Source organism: Saccoglossus kowalevskii, chromosome 11 (genome assembly GCF_978046115.1).
Source record: "Saccoglossus kowalevskii chromosome 11, keSacKowa6.1, whole genome shotgun sequence".
Classification (NCBI taxonomy): domain Eukaryota; kingdom Metazoa; phylum Hemichordata; class Enteropneusta; family Harrimaniidae; genus Saccoglossus; species Saccoglossus kowalevskii.
Genome location: NC_140651.1, coordinates 37,494,804 through 37,517,508, shown reverse-complemented (window position 1 = coordinate 37,517,508; position 22,705 = coordinate 37,494,804). Strand labels below are relative to the sequence as shown.

General features: G+C 35.6%; 1 protein-coding gene across 4 annotated transcripts in view; it reads left to right on the top strand.

The window, feature by feature from the left end:
• Nucleotides 1-22,705, top strand: part of LOC100378265 (dystrophin-like) — a 322,146-nt gene that overhangs the window by 56,919 nt on the left and 242,522 nt on the right. For 2 of the 4 annotated variants that reach the window (XM_085505169.1, XM_085505170.1), the window contains exon 2: nucleotides 14,983-15,044. The exons of 1 other annotated variant lie outside the window; for it this stretch is intronic. In XM_085505169.1, coding sequence (XP_085361295.1) covers nucleotides 14,983-15,044 — 62 coding nt within the window. Of the gene's footprint in view, nucleotides 1-1,698; nucleotides 1,832-14,982; nucleotides 15,045-22,705 lie in introns of those variants that run through there. One more of the 4 variants, XM_085505171.1, reaches the window with a different exon arrangement.

The following is a 22,705-nucleotide window of genomic DNA, read 5'->3' as shown; positions in this document are numbered from 1 at the left end:
TTCGTCGTCCTGTACCGGTACTTCATTTAGTAATTCGAACTTCCAAGATTAGGTAAAAACGGAGAATTTCGCGGCTCTATAATTTGCAGCACATAAACCTAAAAACGTTAGTCAACTTCTTCTGAATTTGATTACATATCTTTGATACGGGTACTGCTAAAATCGCCAGCTGTGAACTTTATCAGGATTCCCTTATGAAGTTACACATCATTCTAGCAAGGAAAAATATTGATTACGTTTGTGCAGGTTATATAATAAAATATGAAATAATTAATATTTCATTTTTGTTAGTGTATCTTTAATTTTATTTATTAAAATATGTACATATTATTTCTAATTGGGGTGGGTATTGCCAAGCAAGTTTATAAAATTATAAACAAATATTTTTGTAAATAATACTGACCATGAAATACGCCCTTGAGAAGTGTTACTGACGGAATATTTTATATTGCAATTTCTCTCAATTTTAATTAGTTGTATTGCAATACATTAGTAATAATGTAAATATATATATATACTTTTCTTTATTTCATTGTTGAGACTATATATTTGTTACGTACTATAATTTATCTATATTGGAAAACGGTTATGGGCATTATTTATTTTAATAAACAATATTCGACTATCCTTTGCAACACCAATCAGATCATAATGATAATGTTTCTTGGTCTTTTAAACTATGGGCATTATCAAAGCATGGGTCTTACTTTGGAACTCCTGCCAGAGCAACTTTACAAATCATAAAAGCAATTTAATAGCTTTTAAGGATGGTATTCCCAGAATAGCGCAAGTTGTTAAAGAAACATAAAACTTTAGTTCTCAACAACGATGAAAGGACCAGTGACTGCGACAAAGCCCTATTCCCCGCGAAACCCACCCAATACAAAAGCTACTTACTGCAAAGCTACTAGTGCTTATCAGCAAAAATATACATAAAAGTAGTTGACTACCATTAAAACAAATGATCAGATTCATTTCCACTGTGGTTTTATTTTATGCTGTTCACCAAACTCAGTTGAAAATTCATGTTCTCCAAACATTTAAAAAAACTAAACAATTGTTATATTTTGGCCATGTACCATTGCTTCCTATGGTAAAGACTTCTCACCATATCTTAAAAAAGTGTAGTTATGGGATGTGTACTTATGGTTGTCATGGCTTCCCATAAAGTTATGGATATTAATTTGTATTTTTTATACAGGTTTTCTTTAAAAATAATGTTTTGTCAAAATCAATAATTACATGTATGCGTCTGTTTTATAACAAGAAATTGTGAAAGTTTTTCATCCCTATTTATTAGGTTTGAATAGCCATATATTGGGTGAAAAGGTCTCTTGTGTTTTTTTCATTTAAAGACATAATCTTGTGTGTTCTATTTTTTTGAATAATAATAATAATAATAATAGTATTTAGTAGTATATTGGCCAAAACTGATATTGGGAATTCAAAGTTCAAAATCTGAGTGAGCTGTTTCTGTATTACCGGTATATGAAAATTAATGAAATAATAGAATATAAAAGATCCTGAAATTGTCAACATAAAAAGAGCTTGTGCATGTACTTGAGTCATATAATAGTATCTCAGTCTTGTATTCACTGTTCAGGGCCTTTCAGAGATAAGTTATGCTGATTACCTGGCTGGCAATATATATCTGGGTGTACATTCCAAACATATTTGATGCAATGTACACTTGGTGATGCATTGTGGGACAACAAGCCATGTTTGCTTTGCTCTTGTTGTGAGCATGGACTAGTACTATCCCTACACTGTGTACTTGTCAGCTAAATTAACTGGTTGCTTTAAAACATGGAAACAAAAGAACATATCATAGGTACTGTCATATTTCTTTTTTTGCTATAAATACTTCAAATATAACATTGTTCACTGTAAAGACTGTTGACACCATTTGACCGATGTTTTATCTTGGCCATTGCAGTTCTTGATTTGACCTTTAACCTATATAAAGTGACTGATTATTTTCATCTTAATGGGGTTAATAAGGTGTGTACTCTGTCATTCACAGTTTGAGTTTGTTTTCATATCTTAATTTGATGTGAAGCATGGTTGTGTCCAGTCATGGAGCTAAACTATTTTATTTATTTTAGCTCCATGGTCTAGTCTAGTCTAGCCTAGCCTTGTCAAGGTTATTCCATTTATTATGTTTATATCCATGTGTCTTAGTACCTTGTATGTTATAATAAAGAATCAGTCAGTATGTAGAGCACATTATAATAATCTGTGTTTATATCCAAGTGTTTTGTTGCTATCTTAATCATGGTTAATTATTTCAATTATGTCTATTAAAATCAAATGTCTATGCTTGGCTCAGGAAGCAGGTTAATAAACATGAAATAAGGTCAAATTGTGTATATTATATTAAATGATCCTGGCTTGCTCAAATATGAATGAGTATTTTGATTTCAACCTGTGATACTAATACTGGTGTAAAAGTGTATTATTTTTGTTTTGTTTTGTTTCATTATTTGTGATCTCAGACGAACTAACCCAGGTCTATTTGCCAGCTTGACTTGCATGAATTGAGAAGGTTATCTATTTTACTCGCCCACTTTAACATTTATTTATCTCCATAGGAGAAAAAACAGTCTTTATGTTTAAGTTCATAATAACTATTAATAGTGTAATTCTTATTTTCTTTGTAACAGTCATGTGCTACTTGAATTGCAGATAAAAATACCAAAAACTCACTACTACTTTCTATTCAGAAGAATAGCAATTTCTTATTTTAATATGTTTGATAGCACATGGCCGTCAGTCAACCAGTTTGAATAAAATCATATAACAGTAACCCATCATGTTTTATCTTCATACCTGAGAAACAGTCGATGTTCAAATTAGGGGCCCAAGCCAATATTTATATAGTCCCAAATGTGATCTGGTGCATTAGACTTTCAGAATTTTGATTGGTCAAATGGTTTGGCAGCCATATTGGATTGAAGTGGTTATTTGACTTCTTTCTGAGGGTCAATGTGATCAGATTTTTTATGGCATATAGTACAACTCATGTGTAATAGATATCAGCAATAAAAAACTTTCTTCAAAAAACGATGAAAAACACTTTAAAATCTTCTTCTTTGGAACCACCAAGCAAAATGCTCTCAAATATGGTATTTAGTACTTTTATATGAAGAACATTTAAGTTTGAGAAACTTGTTATGATTGGTCAAATGGTTTGGTCGCCATTTTGGATTTTTTTCTAGACAGGAAGTAGTTTTTTACTTATTCCACAATTGAGTGATTAGCTTCAAATTTGCTATGTTGCATCTCTATATTGAACAATTTCTGACAGTTAAAAAAGAATTCAGATCAGTCACATGGTTTGGCCTCCATCTTGGATTTTAGATTTTCTTACAACGGAAATTGTGCAATTACATGTGTTGTATTGGGTCAATTCAAATTTTGTATGTGCATTCTGCTCTTGATATACATGTACATTTTTTTACATTCTTCTAACAACATTATTATGCATAACTGTTATGTATCACGAATAGCACAGCGTGGTTGAGTGCCCATGGTGTGGGGGCTTCTAACAACATTATTATGCATAACTGTTATATATCACGAATAGCACAATGTGGTTGAGTGCCCATGATGTGGGTGCTTCTAACAACATTATTATGCATAACTGTTATATATCACGAATAGCACAACGTGGTTGAGTGCCCATGGTGTGGGGGCTTCTAACAACATTATTATGCATAACTGTTATATATCACGAATAGCACAACATGGTTGAGTGCCCATGGTGTGGGGGCTTCTAACAACATTATTATGCACATATAAAAAAAAGTCAGAGACAACAGTGACATTCAATATCTGTATTTTGGCCTACTGATTTTGCTTAACTGATTGTCATCATCAACTTTATATTTTTGACTTCTTCTTTATAACCATCAGATGTATGGGTTTCATACATATGTATATTTCGTGACAAGATTTTCAATTTTAGTGAATATTTTTATTTTTATTTAATACTAGTCTGATTGTCTTGATATTTTGTACATGTATGTGTGTGCTTGCTTTTGGTGGACCAAGATTTGTTTGTTTTGTGAGGATACCTTCAACTTTCTAATTTTAGTGAATTTTTTTTATTAAAAATGTTTATTTCAGGCATGTTCTTGAAATTGACTTTCCCAATTGCTTCTATATTTAATATGTAGTATCTTATGGAATTGTGTTAGGTTTGCTGATTTCATGACAATAACTTTAGTTCTCTAATTTTAGTGAATATTTTAATTATTTTTAACACGAAATTTTTTTTTTGACATTTTTTTGGAAAACCAGTTTAATTGTTTTGATATTTTATTTGTAAATCATTCTATCTGCACCTGCATCTCATATACCTTGCTTGATCACTTTCAACATCATATGTTATGTCACACACATTCATTCATTATTTGTTGACAACCAGATTCAAGATGGCAGTATGACAGCCATTTTGGTTTAAAATGCATTAAACTCATTGCATTTCTGCCATTTATAACCCAGATCTTGGTTTTACATGGAAAGCTATTTTTCATCTTTGTACACGCATTTAACATTTATATAAAAAGACCATAATTTTGTCTCAGATTAGATTGCTGAATACATATATTGTTCATGATTCTGACATTGATTGACTGATCGCAATAAAACTTTACAACTGTATCAGACATCATTTCATTTGTTTCATGTTCTGATTCATAATGGCTGACTGACTTTCAGTTTTAATAATAGTACAGAGATGCCTTCTTTGTTGTCATGAGGATTGAGAATGATTGGTAGTACCTGTGAGTACCACTCAAACTTGTAATGCTGTATTTGGTTAATGCTGTATATACAAAGATTTGGTACTGAAGGCATGAGGCATTGGGCCTTTTCTGTAAAGTTAGAAGTTTTCTGATTAGTCAATCATTGCCTTACATGTATTTAGTGTTCTCATCTCAAAAAATAATCATTTCAAGACCATGGATGGATTTTCCTTGTCCTAAAAACAAATACATGTATGTGACGTTGAGCGCATTGTCAACTTTTGGCAGCATCAACATACTGTAAAATACTGTAGAATACTTTATTTTCGCTTGAAATTTATTTTTGCTGAATGGATGATTCCGTAAAAATAAAATCCAGTGAATATATCCTTTTTCCTATATTTTACATTCAACTAATTAAAAACCAGTGACAATAAATTCCATACAAAACACTCGAAATGTCTTTTCAGAGAAAATTAATTCCAACTAAAATAAAGTAGTTTACAGTAGTGAACACTCTGTTCCTCCCCACATGAAATGTTGTTAAATATTGACAAACCTTACAAACGATATCTGTATGATCAAAAATGATGATGAAATTTAGTTAAAATATTTACAATATGAATATATTTACACTGAATTGGGAGGGAGGGGGGGGGGGGGGCTCTGAAAATTGGTCTCTCATTAACTTAAAGCTGAACAGAACCCTTTCACAAATAAGAACAAACTGACTATAAATTAGGTGCTATATTACATGTAGATATTTACATAGAAATTGATTTCATAAATCAATGCCTGAAGAATAATGTGTAGATACAGTATAAAATTACACATTCCATTTGTTGAATGTCCGGTGCTTCTGTATATTGTACACAAATACATGCCAGAGTGTAAACATCAGGATAATCAAAACGAACATGATTCTAAAATCCAGCACCAACTCTAAATGGTTTGAGATTATCAAATAGTGTCAATTTTTAAGCTTACTGTACATCTAGGTTGTGCTTAATATTTGATGGTTTGATACATATGTGTAATGTCAAGAGAGATCATTATGGTTTTATTACTTGTACCACATACATTTTGTACTGTATTTGTGCTAAGTGCATCTCCAATAGAAACACACATGAACTGAAATTTGCATTTTATGTGCAAAGAATCATTGAAAAATAACTTAGTATGCACATAGACTACTGGTAGAAGCATATTTGTCCGATACACCGGTGGCCCATCCAAAACCCATTGAAAATAACTTAGTATGCACATAGACTACTGGTAGAAGCATATTTGTCCGATACACCGGTGGCCCATCCAAAACCCATTGAAAAATAACTTAGTATGCACATAGACTACTGGTAGAAGCATATTTGTCCGATACACCGGTGGCCCATCCAAAACCCATTGAAAAATAACTTAGTATGCACATAGACTACTGGTAGAAGCATATTTGTCCGATACACCGGTGGCCCATCCAAAACCCATTGAAAATAACTTAGTATGCACATAGACTACTGGTAGAAGCATATTTGTCTGATACACCGGTGGCCCATCCAAAACCCATTGAAAAATAACTTAGTATGCACATAGACTACTGGTAGAAGCATATTTGTCCGATACACCGGTGGCCCATCCAAAACCCATTGAAAAATAACTTAGTATGCACATAGACTACTGGTAGAAGCATATTTGTCCGATACACCGGTGGCCCATCCAAAACCCATTGAAAATAACTTAGTATGCACATAGACTACTGGTAGAAGCATATTTGTCTGATACACCGGTGGCCCATCCAAAACCCATTGAAAAATAACTTAGTATGCACATAGACTACTGGTAGAAGCATATTTGTCCGATACACCGGTGGCCCATCCAAAACCCATTGAAAAATAACTTAGTATGCACATAGACTACTGGTAGAAGCATATTTGTCTGATACACCGGTGGCCCATCCAAAACCCATTGAAAAATAACTTAGTATGCACATAGACTACTGGTAGAAGCATATTTGTCCGATACACCGGTGGCCCATCCAAAACCCATTGAAAAATAACTTAGTATGCACATAGACTACTGGTAGAAGCATATTTGTCCGATACACCGGTGGCCCATCCAAAACCCATTGAAAATAACTTAGTATGCACATAGACTACTGGTAGAAGCATATTTGTCCGATACACCGGTGGCCCATCCAAAACCCATTGAAAAATAACTTAGTATGCACATAGACTACTGGTAGAAGCATATTTGTCTGATACACCGGTGGCCCATCCAAAACCCATTGAAAAATAACTTAGTATGCACATAGACTACTGGTAGAAGCATATTTGTCCAATGCACCGGTGGCCCATCCAAAACCCATTGAAAAATAACTTAGTATGCACATAGACTACTGGTAGAAGCATATTTGTCCAATGCACCGGTGGCCCATCCAAAACCCATTGAAAAATAACTTAGTATGCACATAGACTACTGGTAGAAGCATATTTGTCTGATACACCAGTGGCCCATCCAAAACCCATTGAAAAATAACTTAGTATGCACATAGACTACTGGTAGAAGCATATTTGTCCGATACACCGGTGGCCCATCCAAAACCCATTGAAAAATAACTTAGTATGCACATAGACTACTGGTAGAAGCATATTTGTCTGATACACCGGTGGCCCATCCAAAACCCATTGAAAAATAACTTAGTATGCACATAGACTACTGGTAGAAGCATATTTGTCTGATACACCGGTGGCCCATCCAAAACCCATTGAAAAATAACTTAGTATGCACATAGACTACTGGTAGAAGCATATTTGTCCGATACACCGGTGGCCCATCCAAAACCCATTGAAAAATAACTTAGTATGCACATAGACTACTGGTAAAAGCATATTTGTCCGATACACCGGTGGCCCATCCAAAACCCATTGAAAAATAACTTAGTATGCACATAGACTACTGGTAGAAGCATATTTGTCCGATACACCGGTGGCCCATCCAAAACCCATTGAAAAATAACTTAGTATGCACATAGACTACTGGTAGAAGCATATTTGTCCGATACACCGGTGGCCCATCCAAAACCCATTGAAAATAACTTAGTATGCACATAGACTACTGGTAGAAGCATATTTGTCCGATACACCGGTGGCCCATCCAAAACCCATTGAAAAATAACTTAGTATGCACATAGACTACTGGTAGAAGCATATTTGTCCGATACACCGGTGGCCCATCCAAAACCCATTGAAAATAACTTAGTATGCACATAGACTACTGGTAGAAGCATATTTGTCCGATACACCGGTGGCCCATCCAAAACCCATTGAAAAATAACTTAGTATGCACATAGACTACTGGTAGAAGCATATTTGTCCGATACACCGGTGGCCCATCCAAAACCCATTGAAAAATAACTTAGTATGCACATAGACTACTGGTAGAAGCATATTTGTCCGATACACCGGTGGCCCATCCAAAACCCATTGAAAAATAACTTAGTATGCACATAGACTACTGGTAGAAGCATATTTGTCCGATACACCGGTGGCCCATCCAAAACCCATTGAAAAATAACTTAGTATGCACATAGACTACTGGTAGAAGCATATTTGTCCGATACACCGGTGGCCCATCCAAAACCCATTGAAAATAACTTAGTATGCACATAGACTACTGGTAGAAGCATATTTGTCCGATACACCGGTGGCCCATCCAAAACCCATTGAAAAATAACTTAGTATGCACATAGACTACTGGTAGAAGCATATTTGTCCGATTTCAGCAAGTCGGCGATTTTTTTGGGTGCAAAAAATTATTTACGAGTCACAGAAAATTATTAGTAAAGATTTAAGTTTACTCATGATGGATATAAATTTAATTTTACTTGCATTTGATAATGAACTGAGGTATTTTATGCACTATTTGTACAAAATTGTTATTTATGTTATATTGAAAAGTTATTCGCCTGTGAAAAACTGTTATCACTATACTGCTGTGATTGTTTGCTACTAAACTAAACATTGTATTTGTTTTTATTTGAAATATTCCATATTTTATTACATGAAATGGCACTAGATCTAGTACTAAAATGTGCACAGTGCGAGTGGCATTGTTATCGCATTGTCAACGACATCGAATAATAGGAGGGGCATCAACAACCACTTTCATATGCAAACCAGAAACAGTATAAAACATCGGGAATATGCGCGAGATGTCCATAATAATACTTTCTATATATAAAACCGGATTCTGCCGTAAATTCGGCCATCCGAAAAATCGCCCTGGGGATTTCACGGGTGATGGGCGCTTATTTGGGGTTCAAAATTTCAAAAAATAATTATCAAATATTTTGGGGGAAATTTTCATTGTATCCAACTACACAGACTTTCTACGCCGTCAGTTGGGCCACCCAAGACGAAAGAAACTATTGCAGAATTAAAAATAATTAATAATATTTGCTGAATTAAAAAGTAGACCACCTGGAATGTCATTACAGTGTCGCCCAGTGTCATTTTTCAAATACATTTGTTTTTATTTTATTGGTAACAACAGCATATTTTAAACGACGTTTCTAATAAAAACGAACACAACTTCATTGCGTAGCAGCAAGCGATCACAGATGCTCAATCCGGACATGCAATGTTTCACAAACGTTGATTATTACTCAGTAGTGATTATAATAACGCACAAAAAATAAATTCGTTGATTCAAATAAAATTCAACTTAGTTTCATCGTAAGCAATTGATTCCGATCGCATATAAACGCTCGATGCGGTAGGGTATCCGCCATGTTTCTCTTGCGCGAGTTGAGCTAATTAACCAATCAAAATGCTGGATGATGCCAACGCGTTCAAATCACCATATATTGAAGATAATATTTGGTAATCGTAGTCCTAAATAACTATTAAAAATAGCTAACCGTTTCGAGCAATGGCTCTTTATCGATAGCATAGAAGCAAGTGTGATAACGTACAGGTAGAACATAGGAACGTAAGAACGCGCATGAACTATAAGTTAGAATCACAAAAAATTCTACAATAGAACAAATAACGCGCCTTAGGTAGTGAGCTCAACAAATGAGTTGAACTGTTTGTTAATACCATGGGGTTCTTTAGTTCCAAGGCGGAATATAGTTTCCTCCTCGACACGCCTGAGCTGATTTTCGTTGCCATTGACAACACATACACCAGAAATAGACATATCTGTAATATTATGTCCACTAGAATTAAAATGAAGTGAAACCGGATAATAACGATTTTTCTGTCTAGTTTGCCGTAGATGCTCAGCAAACCGATCACCCAGTCGACGAACTGTAGAACCAATATAAAGTTTCCCGCATTATTTATTTATAAACTACTATTACAAATCACCATAGTTCATTTAAATATGTTAATGTTATTGAACGCAACGCGGAAGAGATTTGCCGATGTTGTAGTACGCTCTTTTGGCTTGGATTTGATGGGAAAATGGCATGTTCTTTTTTAATTAAAAAAATAGTTGTTTTCAAAGATGAACTTAGCATAAGAAGAATAATTTAACATTGTTTACAGTGATAACAGCTCTTTGTCCAAACGGAGCTTACGCTAGTCACAATCAACACGCTCTTGAATAAAAACTTAAATAGACTGATTTTAATAGGCGTCAGGAACGATTGAAATGTCCGATAAATTACGACAAAATATTTTAAAAAATAAATTTAAAAACTGCCGAAAAATCGCCCTGGACGATTTCTTGGTCCCATTTTTTTTAACGCGACCATACACTGGGTTTGTTTAGCTGTGAAGGGTTAAAATATGTATTTTACAACCGGAAATTCAACAGACGAACTTGTTACTTTCACATGTTTTAATTATTAGCAACTGTAACAAGAACAGTGTTTCGAGAGTCTACAACAAAAAAATCCTAAGGGCTCCTAAAAAATGTTATTGCAGAGAAAGTGTCTGGACATATATAATATGGTCACGTTAAAAAATCGAAAAATCGGCGAGGTTGCATCATATTCCGTTAGTTCTTCCATGATACAATGTAACAACAGGATTGCGTGAATATGTATATGCCCACTCACAGGTCGCAGTACACACAACATCCACCGAGGGACCCGAGACTTACACTAGGAGTATACCAATTTTTTATTAGCTCCGCTGTCGACTTTGTCAAGCGGAGCTTATCATATGAGTGATTGTCCGTCGGCGTCCGGCGTCCGTCCGCCATGGGTCGTCGTTCGTGTCAATGTTTTACCTTTTCATCTTCTTCTTGAAAACTACAAGCCTGAATGCTTTGATACTTGGTGTGTATGTACCTGGGGTAGACCTCTCTTAGATTTGTTCATTTCATGATGATATCTTCAATTCTCTAATTTTGGTGAATATTTTTGTCATTTTTAGTAAAACAGCGGAGCTATCTCAGCCGAAAGGCTGCTTGTTTAGTTCACATATGACGACATAATTTCATTTTCAAAGATCTATTTTCATTAAGTGTGGCGCCGACCAGAAATAAAACGGCACATCAGCGATTTAAAAAAAATCAACGCTGAATTCCACCATTTACATAAAGTTTCAATCACCAAAGTTGAAAACACAAACTTCCTCACAATACCATTTCATACAGTATATCTATTCACAATTTGTTCGACCTGGAGTTTCACTGTTTCAGCTAGTTTCCCGGCCGATCGCGTTGTTCCAAAGGTCTATTACGACAAACGTGGACAATGACATTCTCAATTTTTCCACTGTAGCACATTTCCAATGAATGAAAGATACAACAATTTTACGTAAATATTAATTTGTTTTCAGAGAATTACGGGATGTCTTGACGTCGTTGACAACGCGATATCAATGTCACTCGCACTATGTACATTTTAGCACTAGATCTAGTGCCGTTTTAGCACTAGATCTAGTAGTTTTTCAGATTAGTGCTACTAGCACTAACCACTTGCACTATGTCCATTTCGACACATTTACATACCTCATATATTGCAACCTCTGTAATGGATTGAAATACTGCCAAAAGATCACCCTGGTTGATGTTTTTGAGCCTATTAATATGATTCATCCTTCAAAACGCTGAGCAGGATGGGGAATCAAGTTTGAACAAATACAGTATAATACAAGTAGATGTTCGACCTTTGTGCTTGAAAAGAAATGTAAATCACTGCAACCATGTTATCACTTGTTAGATTACACATATTATTACATGTATTCAATTCATGAATACAATTATCAATATAGTTCTGTGAATATGTGACTGAATGAAGTACTTCTTTTACATACATGTATATGATTATATAGATCCATAATCTCTCTTCTCAGGGTGTTCTAAACTGCCAAAGCTGTAACAATTATATGGATTTCTTGACCTTGTAAACTCAGCAATATTCTGTACGCTATGCTACTCATACTAATGCCAAAAATCTCACATTGAAACTATAACCATACTAAACCTGGTGCTCAGCATAATGGTTAGCCAGTCCACCTAGCATCAGTGAGATTGCAGGTGCTTGTCATGTGGTTCACTCAGTAGTGGAAAAAAGGACACATACTGTTCACTTGGCAGGCATTCAGGGTTGGAAATATGGCATTAAGTCAGACAGGATATACCCCTATCAGTCTTCTGTGCTGTTTTTGTTTTCAGTGCACATAAAAACAAAAGCATTATCCTTGTCATTAGGAGTAGCGGATTACCACAGGAAACTGAAACTAAAAAGAGGGTTCTGTGGAAAATATGCTTTTTGTCTAACAGGTTATGTCCTATAAATGAAGCTAAATTCTAATCAAATCAAACATGAATCTTTGATTAAAAAAAAATATGTAACGTAATATTGTTTTTAAGAGGAGGTTTTGTAACACTTTTTCATGATAATACAAATTATATGAAATTCATGTGAATATTTGTACACTAAATGAATATAAAAAATGTCAAAAAGACATAATCATAAGAGGTATTTTTAGTCCCCATTCGGACGAAGTCCGAAAACGGGGACTTATAATTCGGTCTCCGTCCGTCCGTGTGTCCGTGCGTCCGTCCAGAGTCATATCTCAGAATCCCTTGGACCGATTCTGTTCATTCTTTGCATGTGCCTAGTACTTTATGTGGGACATATGCACATGCAGTGGTTTAGCGATCCGATTCAAAATGGCCGACTGGCAGCCATCTTGTTTTTTGAAAATGTTGTATTTTGGACATGCTTTGTCAGTTTTCATTCAAACTTGGTACATAGATCATACATGTTAGGATACATGTCCCCGACCGTCCGTGAGTTCCTGAGTTTGTCTGTCCGACCGTCTGTGTGTCCGTCTGTCCGTGTGTCAGTCTATCCAACGTCATATTTCAGAATCCTGTGGACCGATTCCATTCATTCTTTGCATGTGCCTAGTACCTTATGTGGGACATGTGCACATGCAGTGGTTTAGCGATTCGATTCAAAATGGCCGACTGGCAGCCATCTTGTTTTTTGAAAATGTTGTATTTTGGACATGCTTTGTCAGTTGTCATTCAAACTTGGTACATAGATTATACATGTTAGGATACATGTCCATGACGATTTATTTTGCAATTGGATCAAAGATGGTCGACTGGCAGGCATTTTGTTTTTGTTTTTTTATGCAGTATCTTGGACGTGCTCTGTCAGTTTTCATTCAAATTTGGCACATACATGTACTTTATACATGTTAGGATGCATGTCCATGACAATTCGTTTCAAAATCTGGTCAAGGATGGCCGATTGACAGCCATCTGACTTTTTGGCCTTACTACTATATTTTCACAATTTATGTACCATTTTCATTCGTATTTGGCACACACATCATACATATCAGTGTGTTTCATAATCAGATCAAAGATGGCTGAATAACGACTGTTTTTATTTTGGCCATATTACTATGACACGAAACACGTGTTTTGATGTAAATAAACAATCTGTTGTATACGCCACTTGGAACTCAAGTTTCAAGGACACGCTCGCGACAACCCCTCCGCTTTAATATGACAAGCACAAAGAGAACTTAACAGGGACTGTGTCATTTTCAATGACTTGTTATGGATTAACCTCTGTGTGTATGTCCGTCTGTCCTAACTCGGACATGCCTGGGCCAATCGCATTCAAACTTAACACATCTTTGAATACATGTACATATGCATGTCCAGTTGTTTCACAATCTGATTTAAGATGACCGAATGGTAGTATTTAATACATGTACATATGCATGTCCAGTTGTTTCACAATCTGATTTAAGATGGCCGAATGGTAGTATTTAATACATGTACATATGCATGTCCAGTTGTTTCACAATCTGATTTAAGATGACCGAATGGTAGTATTTAATACATGTACATATGCATGTCCAGTTGTTTCACAATCTGATTTAAGATGACCGAATGGTAGTATTTAATACATGTACATATGCATGTCCAGTTGTTTCACAATCTGATTTAAGATGACCGAATGGTAGTATTTAATACATGTACATATGCATGTCCAGTTGTTTCACAATCTGATTTAAGATGACCGAATGGTAGTATTTAATACATGTACATATGCATGTCCAGTTGTTTCACAATCTGATTTAAGATGACCGAATGGTAGTATTTAATACATGTACATATGCATGTCCAGTTGTTTCACAATCTGATTTAAGATGGCAGAATGGGGGTCATTTAATACATGTACATATGCATGTCCAGTTGTTTCACAATCTGATTTAAGATGACCGAATGGTAGTATTTAATACATGTACATATGCAATAAATTCCAATAATACATTTGTATGTCAGTTTTTGCTATGTTTAACTACTTTTAAATTTCAACTTATAACTTTGGGGGGAAATGATTGGGAAATTATCATAGATAGCAAATTTCTAAAACAAAACCCCCTTCTTCCTCTCTGGAAAATATTGATGTGTATAACCTTTTTAAGGTTACGGGTATGACACACATACTGTTGGTGGCATATGACTAAGACTGATTGATTGTCTGCATGGATCAGTGTTCAGGATATCATACAAAATAATACGGAATAATCATTAGCTGCCAATTTAGATTTTAGGGTTGGGGAGGGGGGTTATTGTGGTGCTTATAGTAGTATATTAATAATTAGTATTACCGGTAAGTACTTGGTAGACTCATCTGCCTATACATTGAATACATACATGTGTATTATATAATGTTTACATAACAATTATTACATATGGCTTTCTTGTTGAAATGAATATTTTGTTACTAAGGTTACTTACATGTGTTTGTTAGATGAAAGAGAAGATATTCAACGGAAAACCTTTTCCAAATGGATTAACTCTCATTTAATTAAGGTGAGTGTGCACAATGAATGTTGATTTTAATTAAAGCCGGAATTGCTTTGTCAAGCGAAGTTATTCATAGATGTGTATTACTGATTTTCTGGAGATATGTGTGAGGCCACACCGGAATGCGCCCGGCACATTTCCCAAAATAAGCATTGTGCGCCACCTAGTTGCGACACCATTCTGTGCAATATTCTGCACCCATCATTCTGCGCCATTGAGAAAATTCATACTGTGAAGTTATGGCAATGATTTTTAATCCTGTTTATCTACGCAATCGGGATGGTTTTATGTGAAATACTGTTATAACATTTGTAGGGGCATCGAAAAGTACAAAATTATTGGAAACTAACAAATCGTTCTTCTCTCTTCATTCGCGTATGAAATATTTTTGTTTTCAAGGACACAATCTAGGTCAATTGTTACGAAGTAAATTAATTTTTACAGTCATTTTTTATTGAAATTGCTCACTAGTTGAGCTGTCATTCTGCGCTATCGAAAAGCACTACAATGTTGTTTTATATGACGCAATCTAGGTCTACCGTTACATAGTTGAAACAATGTTTCACTTCATTGTACTCATTCCACCGACCACTTCTTTTGTATTTTATCATGGGATTTTATGAAGTTCTGATGCCAACAAAATCCAACTCCACCACATTTGCGTGTCTTTGTACTGTCGAGTATTTTACAAAAACAGACGTGCTCGTAACTTCACACACACAACTGTAATTCGCACGGCTTCATACATCCCAACAAAACGAGCAAAATTAAAATTCTCAAAATAGTAAATGTAATTGAACAGCAATTGCTTTGTCAGTTATTGATGTTGGTTTACTCGGGAAGCTACAAAAAAACTCCATGGTTTTCTACAATAAACATTGTTTTGAAACATTCTTGACACATCCAGACTTCCAGGTGCCGAAATGACTAACCACTTGTTTTTACTGCGACGGCGAGAGTATTATTTGCGTTCAAAAAATGATTTCTCGATTTATGAAATGTACTCTAAATTTTTAAATGCGTAAGTCGAAATAACAACGAATGTAATGTAAGTTGGTTAAATTGCAGCACAACCTCACCAGTATCTGCAAAAATAAACAACCCAAGTTTAATCTGTGTGTAAAAGTTTCAAAGACATTGCAATGTTTATTCACAACCACATGTCTTTTGTTCAAATGACTGTGAACAATTCGAATAATAAACAGAAAAAGTTAAAACAAAGAAGAAGACAAAAGATTTTTTTGTTAGCGTGGGAAAAGTTGGTTAGCATGGGGGAAAACAGAGGTGTTAATCCGAAAATTCATTGTCTATTCTTGTTTGTGATTGGTACTGGCAATGTTTGGGGATCGTGATGTAGCTCTGGCTTTGAGAATATGTTTTGTTTGTTTTCGAGAAAACAAAACATCTATTGATCAAATTATCACAATTTTTACTTGTACCCTACTATTTAAAGGAACGTTGGAGTGTTGTAATTTCACAAATATCTTAAAAAAAGTTTTTCCGAAAATTTCAAACTGCCTGAAAATCACCCGAGACCACTAATTGTTAAATGCTTGCCTACAAAAGACAAAATTACCATATTTGTTGGTTTGTTGAATTATGCTATTTTCAAGGAAGTTGGCATGGTTTAGTTTGGCAAAATAATTTACGAAAGTAAATTATTCTGTAAGTGTGTGGGTTCAAACTAGTGTCAATATGTCACCGCTGCGTGAATTATGATTTTTGATTGGCCAAATTGGCGAGAAAAAACGTGATTGTATCAGGGCCACAAAATCCTAAATAAGACAAGTAACCTGTTGAATGCTGTGTGGGTAATATTTTGATATTGATTTTTGTTGCACTTGCAGCAAATAGTTACCAAACAATGAGAAATCTATAGGATTGGATATACCTCTCAGCTGGCTTCACATGCATAGTTCAAGACTGCCTAACTGGTGCTTATACCAGGATTTACTTACAGCACCTAGACAGTCTGTGGTTACAACTTCATATTCCAAGTAATCGCAAAAATGCATGCAAGTGTAATTTTGAAGTCACTGATGTAGGCAATGAATAACTTCAAGTTGGCGAAAAGACGAGGTAGTTTATTTAATCAGTGCTGAGCTAGAGGCTGAAATTATAATTACCCCGACGTTCGTTTGAATTTGTTTATTGCGTTCGTTCCGCTAGGATTGCCCCTATAATCACTTTTGTGGCTTTGTGTGTTTGTGTGTTTGTGTGTGTGTCTGTGTGATTTCCAGTGTTTTCACATATTATTACGATTTCGCTCAAACTTGGTCAGTAGGTCACACCTTCACCCTGGTTATTAGGAAAAATCTGAAAAAAAAATTGGAATAAAACACCTCAGATATAGCTCATTCTACTCAGCTTGAGTGTGGGCTCAAAGTTACTACATTTTTTTCATAACCAAGAAGTTTGACCACAAGTTTGGGGTAACTGTTGAACAGGAATGGCTTTTTAACTTTAGGTCAGCGAAATCCCTGTATTTGCCGCCATCTTGAATAAGTTATCGTGACGTCACGAGGCGTCATAGTTTTCCCAGTTCAAGTGGTTTGCGTCGTGAAATCGACCAATTTCAGACCATCACCCTCAAAATAATTGATGAAATAGTTTTGGGACCCATCGACAGTAGAAAGGTTTCTTAAGGCGAAAATAATGAAAAAACAAACAAACAGCTGTTACGAACCAACCTGATTTCAGTTTTGGTCAAAAATTATATTTTCACCTTTTTTTTTCAAAACCGGTAGCCTGAATGCTTTGGTGCTTGGTGTGTATGTACCTTGTGTTGACATCTACTAGATTTGTTCATCCCATGGCCATATCTTTAATTCTCTAATTTTGGCAAGTATTTCTGTCATTTTTGGTTAAAAATGGAATTTCAACTAACCACTATTTCCAATGCTTTGGTGTTTATTATTCCATTGACAACTTTGTGTGGTTGTTTGGCGGTATTTCATTTAAAAGTACAAATTTAAACGAAAAGTTGTGGCATATACAGCACTAATCTTTTGTACAATAGCCGTTGAGCAACAGGCCATTGGCCTATTTTTACCTTGCCCGTACCATCAAAGATGGAAGGGAAAGGTATATTAAGGAAAAATTTTTGTCCGGCGTTGTTGTTGTCGTCGTCGTTAATAATTGTTATTGTGTGCATAATAACTTTACTAATTCTATTCCAAACTTTATCAAACTTGGTCACCTTATTCATCAGTATAAAGTCTTCCCTGAGTTTGAACAACAGATGTCCTGTATGAAAATATCATGCAAAAATTGAGAAAATCTGATAAAATATTTTGACTGTTTCTACTTGACTGATCACTGGTGATACACATCAAAGGTCACTGATCTGAGTGGAAATATGCATTGTTGTATGTGTTCAATGAAGCAAATGATTTATCTTGTAATAATATCCTTGGTAATGTATCTCAGAATCCCATACTGGGTTTCAAAACCAACTCATGGAGAGATTGCACAGTCTGATACACATTTGCAAACCTACCAATACAATCTTTACAGAAAACAAGATGTCAGAAAATCTATATAAGCACTCCTATGAACTGGGTGCCTAACTTTGATCAAGATCTGAAGCTAATAGAAAATCTGTTTAGTCAAAAGTTATCAAATCAAAAACAATACATAAAAAATACATTAAAAGCAAAACATTTCATCCACATTTTAAAAAGAAAATTATTCTAAAATATATGTATTCTGTATTTGACAAACAGTTCATTCGATAAATGAAAACTCACAGGAATATGTTTCAGCTATTAGAACAGAATGATAGAGTTTTTATAATACTAGTTTAAAAACGCACTTCAAAAACAAAGATTGCAGTGTTTGAAGATGTAGATTCTCAGGAGGCAACAGTACTGTTGACTTCTCCCTCCACTGGACACCAACTAACTATTTAAGTTGATTTGCATACAAAGCAGAGCTTGCAACATGATAGCTCTTCATAGAGGTTTTATTTTTTACTTTTCAAATAATACAGTAGTCACACAATGAGGCATTTCATATTTGTCTCAGTGAATCATTAATTTTTGACAGACACCTGTACAAAATACTTGGACTAAAGCCAGCTAAAATTTTCTGTTATCTTGCATGTTTTATGAATCTATTCACATCTAAATGCAGCACTTTTTTTTGCAATGAGACATTTGTTTTTATACTAAAATATTTGAATTACTTTGAAGAAAGCTGGAAATTATGTCCCTTAAAATAATTAAACAAATAAGGCACCAATGTTTTTGTAAGATATTTACATCTTTTAAGGACATTCGGTAGACTGATTCCCCACTGTTGGTTCAACACCAAAACTTGTTTGTATTCAAAATTATTTATGACAATGCATATTTATATTGAAACAAACTATGATAAAGGGAATTATATTATATAACAAAGGGCAAGGTCACCAGAGTTCAACTATGTTTTATGTCTATTTTCATTACAGAGAAAATTGACCTGAAAGTTGGGGTAACTTTTTACCAGCAATGGCTTTTAACTCTGTGATTTTTTTTTGGGCTTGGCAGATATGTGCCATACTTGACAGGCAGGTCGTACCGCCACTAAATGATGAAAACTTGGCCCATCGCTGCCATGGCAACAGCCAAAAATTGATTTTTGAATACTTTCGCCCCAAATTCATTACTTACCATCAGTCTTGTAATAGCAGTGTTCAAATGATCATGCTTTTTATTTTGGCTGCGTTGTGCACTAGTAAGAGATCACAGGCGCCAACATTGTTACACTGTATCAACGTAATCCCAAAGCACATTTGAATGAACTGTAAATGCTGCCCTCAATCTAGAAAATACTATCGCAAAATGGTTGGAACCGTTTTGCAAACTTCGTATATGGTGCCTGGTTTTAGTTATAAACCGACGTTAGCTTTACGTTCATGCCCTACCATAGCAACAGCCGAAAACATGTTGCTTGTTTTTTGAGCAGAGTGGATCGCCAACCAGCCTTCCAGGCTAGTTTCCATTGGCAACCAAACTATTTTTATTTTGTAAAAAAATTGTTCAGCAACATTTTTGGTATATTAGGTGTACATCACATGGAATACTACAATTGAGAGAACTTGATGTATGTTGAGTTTTATAAACCTTTAAGGGCTCTCGGAAGATCCACTCGCAGTAAAATTAGTGATTGCCGTAGAGGCACATCGAAGTACCAGGACGTTTCTGCTGGAGATGTTGCGGCGTTCCAAATAAAGATTACCACTGCCAAATGAGCAACATTTTAACCGGTAATCAAGATTCATTCAATCGACGACCAGCAAGCAACATCACAAGCGAAGTTGTAGCGTGCAGCTCAGCAACGACCTCAGTCGACGAAAGTCATCCCGTCTGTGGAGTACCGCAGTTGCACGATATGACTGACTTTGAAAACTTCGCCCTATCATGCCAATCATTCACCATTGTATTCAAACTTGGTGCGCTGTTACATTCTCCTTCAAACCCGGGATTCAACCATTAGGGGCGTTTCAGTAAAAAAAACAAAAAAAAAAACAACATCTCAAATCATGCAACATTTTCAAACCAGTATCCTAAAACAAATACTCAGCGATGCAAAAGAAGGATAGATATTACTTTTCAGTATACACATCTCTGTTGATACAATCCCTCACATATTCTACTCCCAATTATTCCTGCGTAAAATGGAATAGCCTCTTTCCATGTTGACATTCAGAGTAAAGTCACGTGATAGGCTGTTAAAATAGGCTGTTACAGACTCTTTCGCCGGTCTGGAAAACGTGTTTAATTAGTTCTTATTCAAGCAACAATGCAGATTTCTCAAAGGAAGTGAAACTAGTTCGACTCTGCCATTAAAAAATAGGGGTGTTTTCAGCAAAAAACAAATAACCCTGAAGTGCACACAATACAATTTTGTAACAAATCTTGCATTGGTTACACCAGCAGATACCACAGAAATATCAGACGAAACATGAAAACACTATATATTGTATTTCGGCCCGAACCCTCTCTAATGCAATTCTAGTAATTACCCCCATATATGCAACCATTTTCCACCTTGGTATCACCCATCCCTAAAAACAAATACTTAATACCACGCTGAAGCGTTTGGTAATAAATGGTACCATGAGAGAATGATTGGGCGAGTGTGTATTTTTCCCCAGACAGAACCGAGACATTGTCTACAAAATATGACAATAAGCTCTCGTACTGTGTGGTGCATGTAACGGCCGTCGACACCCTTTTCTCTCACAATCGATGTTTCTTTCCCGTTTTTATGATTAAACTACCCAAATCAGATCCCAGATATGATGACCTCTCAAAATATAATTTCTGTTTTTGTTCTAATAATTTAGGCACTCCCAAAGATAATGTTCATTTTCATGGATTCATGACCTTAGAATTAGCCCGTAATTGAGTGTGTAAGCATGTACAATATGTTATTGGGCGCTATTTCTCTCGCAATGAGTGTTTACAAACACTTAGTGTTTTGTTAGTCTCCATCCTGTTTGTTTCACAGATTATTAGTCCCCGTTCGGACGAAGTCCGAAAACGGGGACTTATAATTCGGTCTCCGTCCGTCCGTGTGTCTGTGCGTCTGTGCGTCCGTGCGGAGTCGTATCTCAGAATCCCTTGGACCGATTCCGTTCATTCTTTGCATGTGCCTAGTACTTTATGTGGGACATATGCACATGCAGTGGTTTAGCGATTCGATTTATAATGGCCGACTGGCAGCCATCTTGTTTTTTGAAAATGTTGTATATTGGACATGCTTTGCCAGTTTTCATTCAAACTTGGTACATAGATTATACATGTTAGGATACATGTCCATGATGATTTATTGCACAATTGGATCAAAGATGGTCGACTGGCAGCCATCTTGTTTTTTGAAAATGTCGTATTTTGGACATGCTTTGTCAGTTTTCATTCAAAATTAGTACCGTACATAGATCATACATGTTAGGATACATGTCCCCGATCGTCTGTGAGTTTCTGAGTCTGTCCGTCCGACTGTCCGTGTGTCCGTCTGTCTGTGCGTCAGTCTATCCAACGTCATATTTCAGAATCCTGTGGATCGATTCTGTTCATTCTTTGCATGTGCCTAGTACCTTATGTGGGACATATGCACATGCAGTGGTTTAGTGATTCCATTCAAAATGGCCGACTGGCAGCCATCTTGTTTTTTGAAAATGTTGTATTTTGGACGTGCTTTGTCAGTTTTCATTCAAATCTAGTACATAGATCATACATGTTAGGATACATGTCCCCGACCGTCCGTGAGTTCCTGAGTCTGTCCGTCTGACCATCCGTGTGTCCGTCTGTCCGTGCGTCAGTCTATCCAACGTCATATTTCAGAATCCTGTGGACCGATTCCGTTCATTCTTTGCATGTGCCTAGTACCTTATGTGGGACATATGCACATGCAGTGGTTTAGCGATTCGATTCAAAATGGCCAACTGGCAGCCATCTTGTTTTTTGAAAATGTTGTATTTTGAACATGCTTTGTCAGTTTTCATTCAAACTTGGTACATAGATTATAAATGTTAGGATACATGTCCATGACGATTTATTTCACAATTGGATCAAAGATGGCCAACTGGCAGCCATTTTGTTTTTGACTCCCATGTGCGAAGCACAAAATGGGAGTCTTTGCAGTTAGTGTGTCTGTATGTGTGTATGTGTGTATGTGTG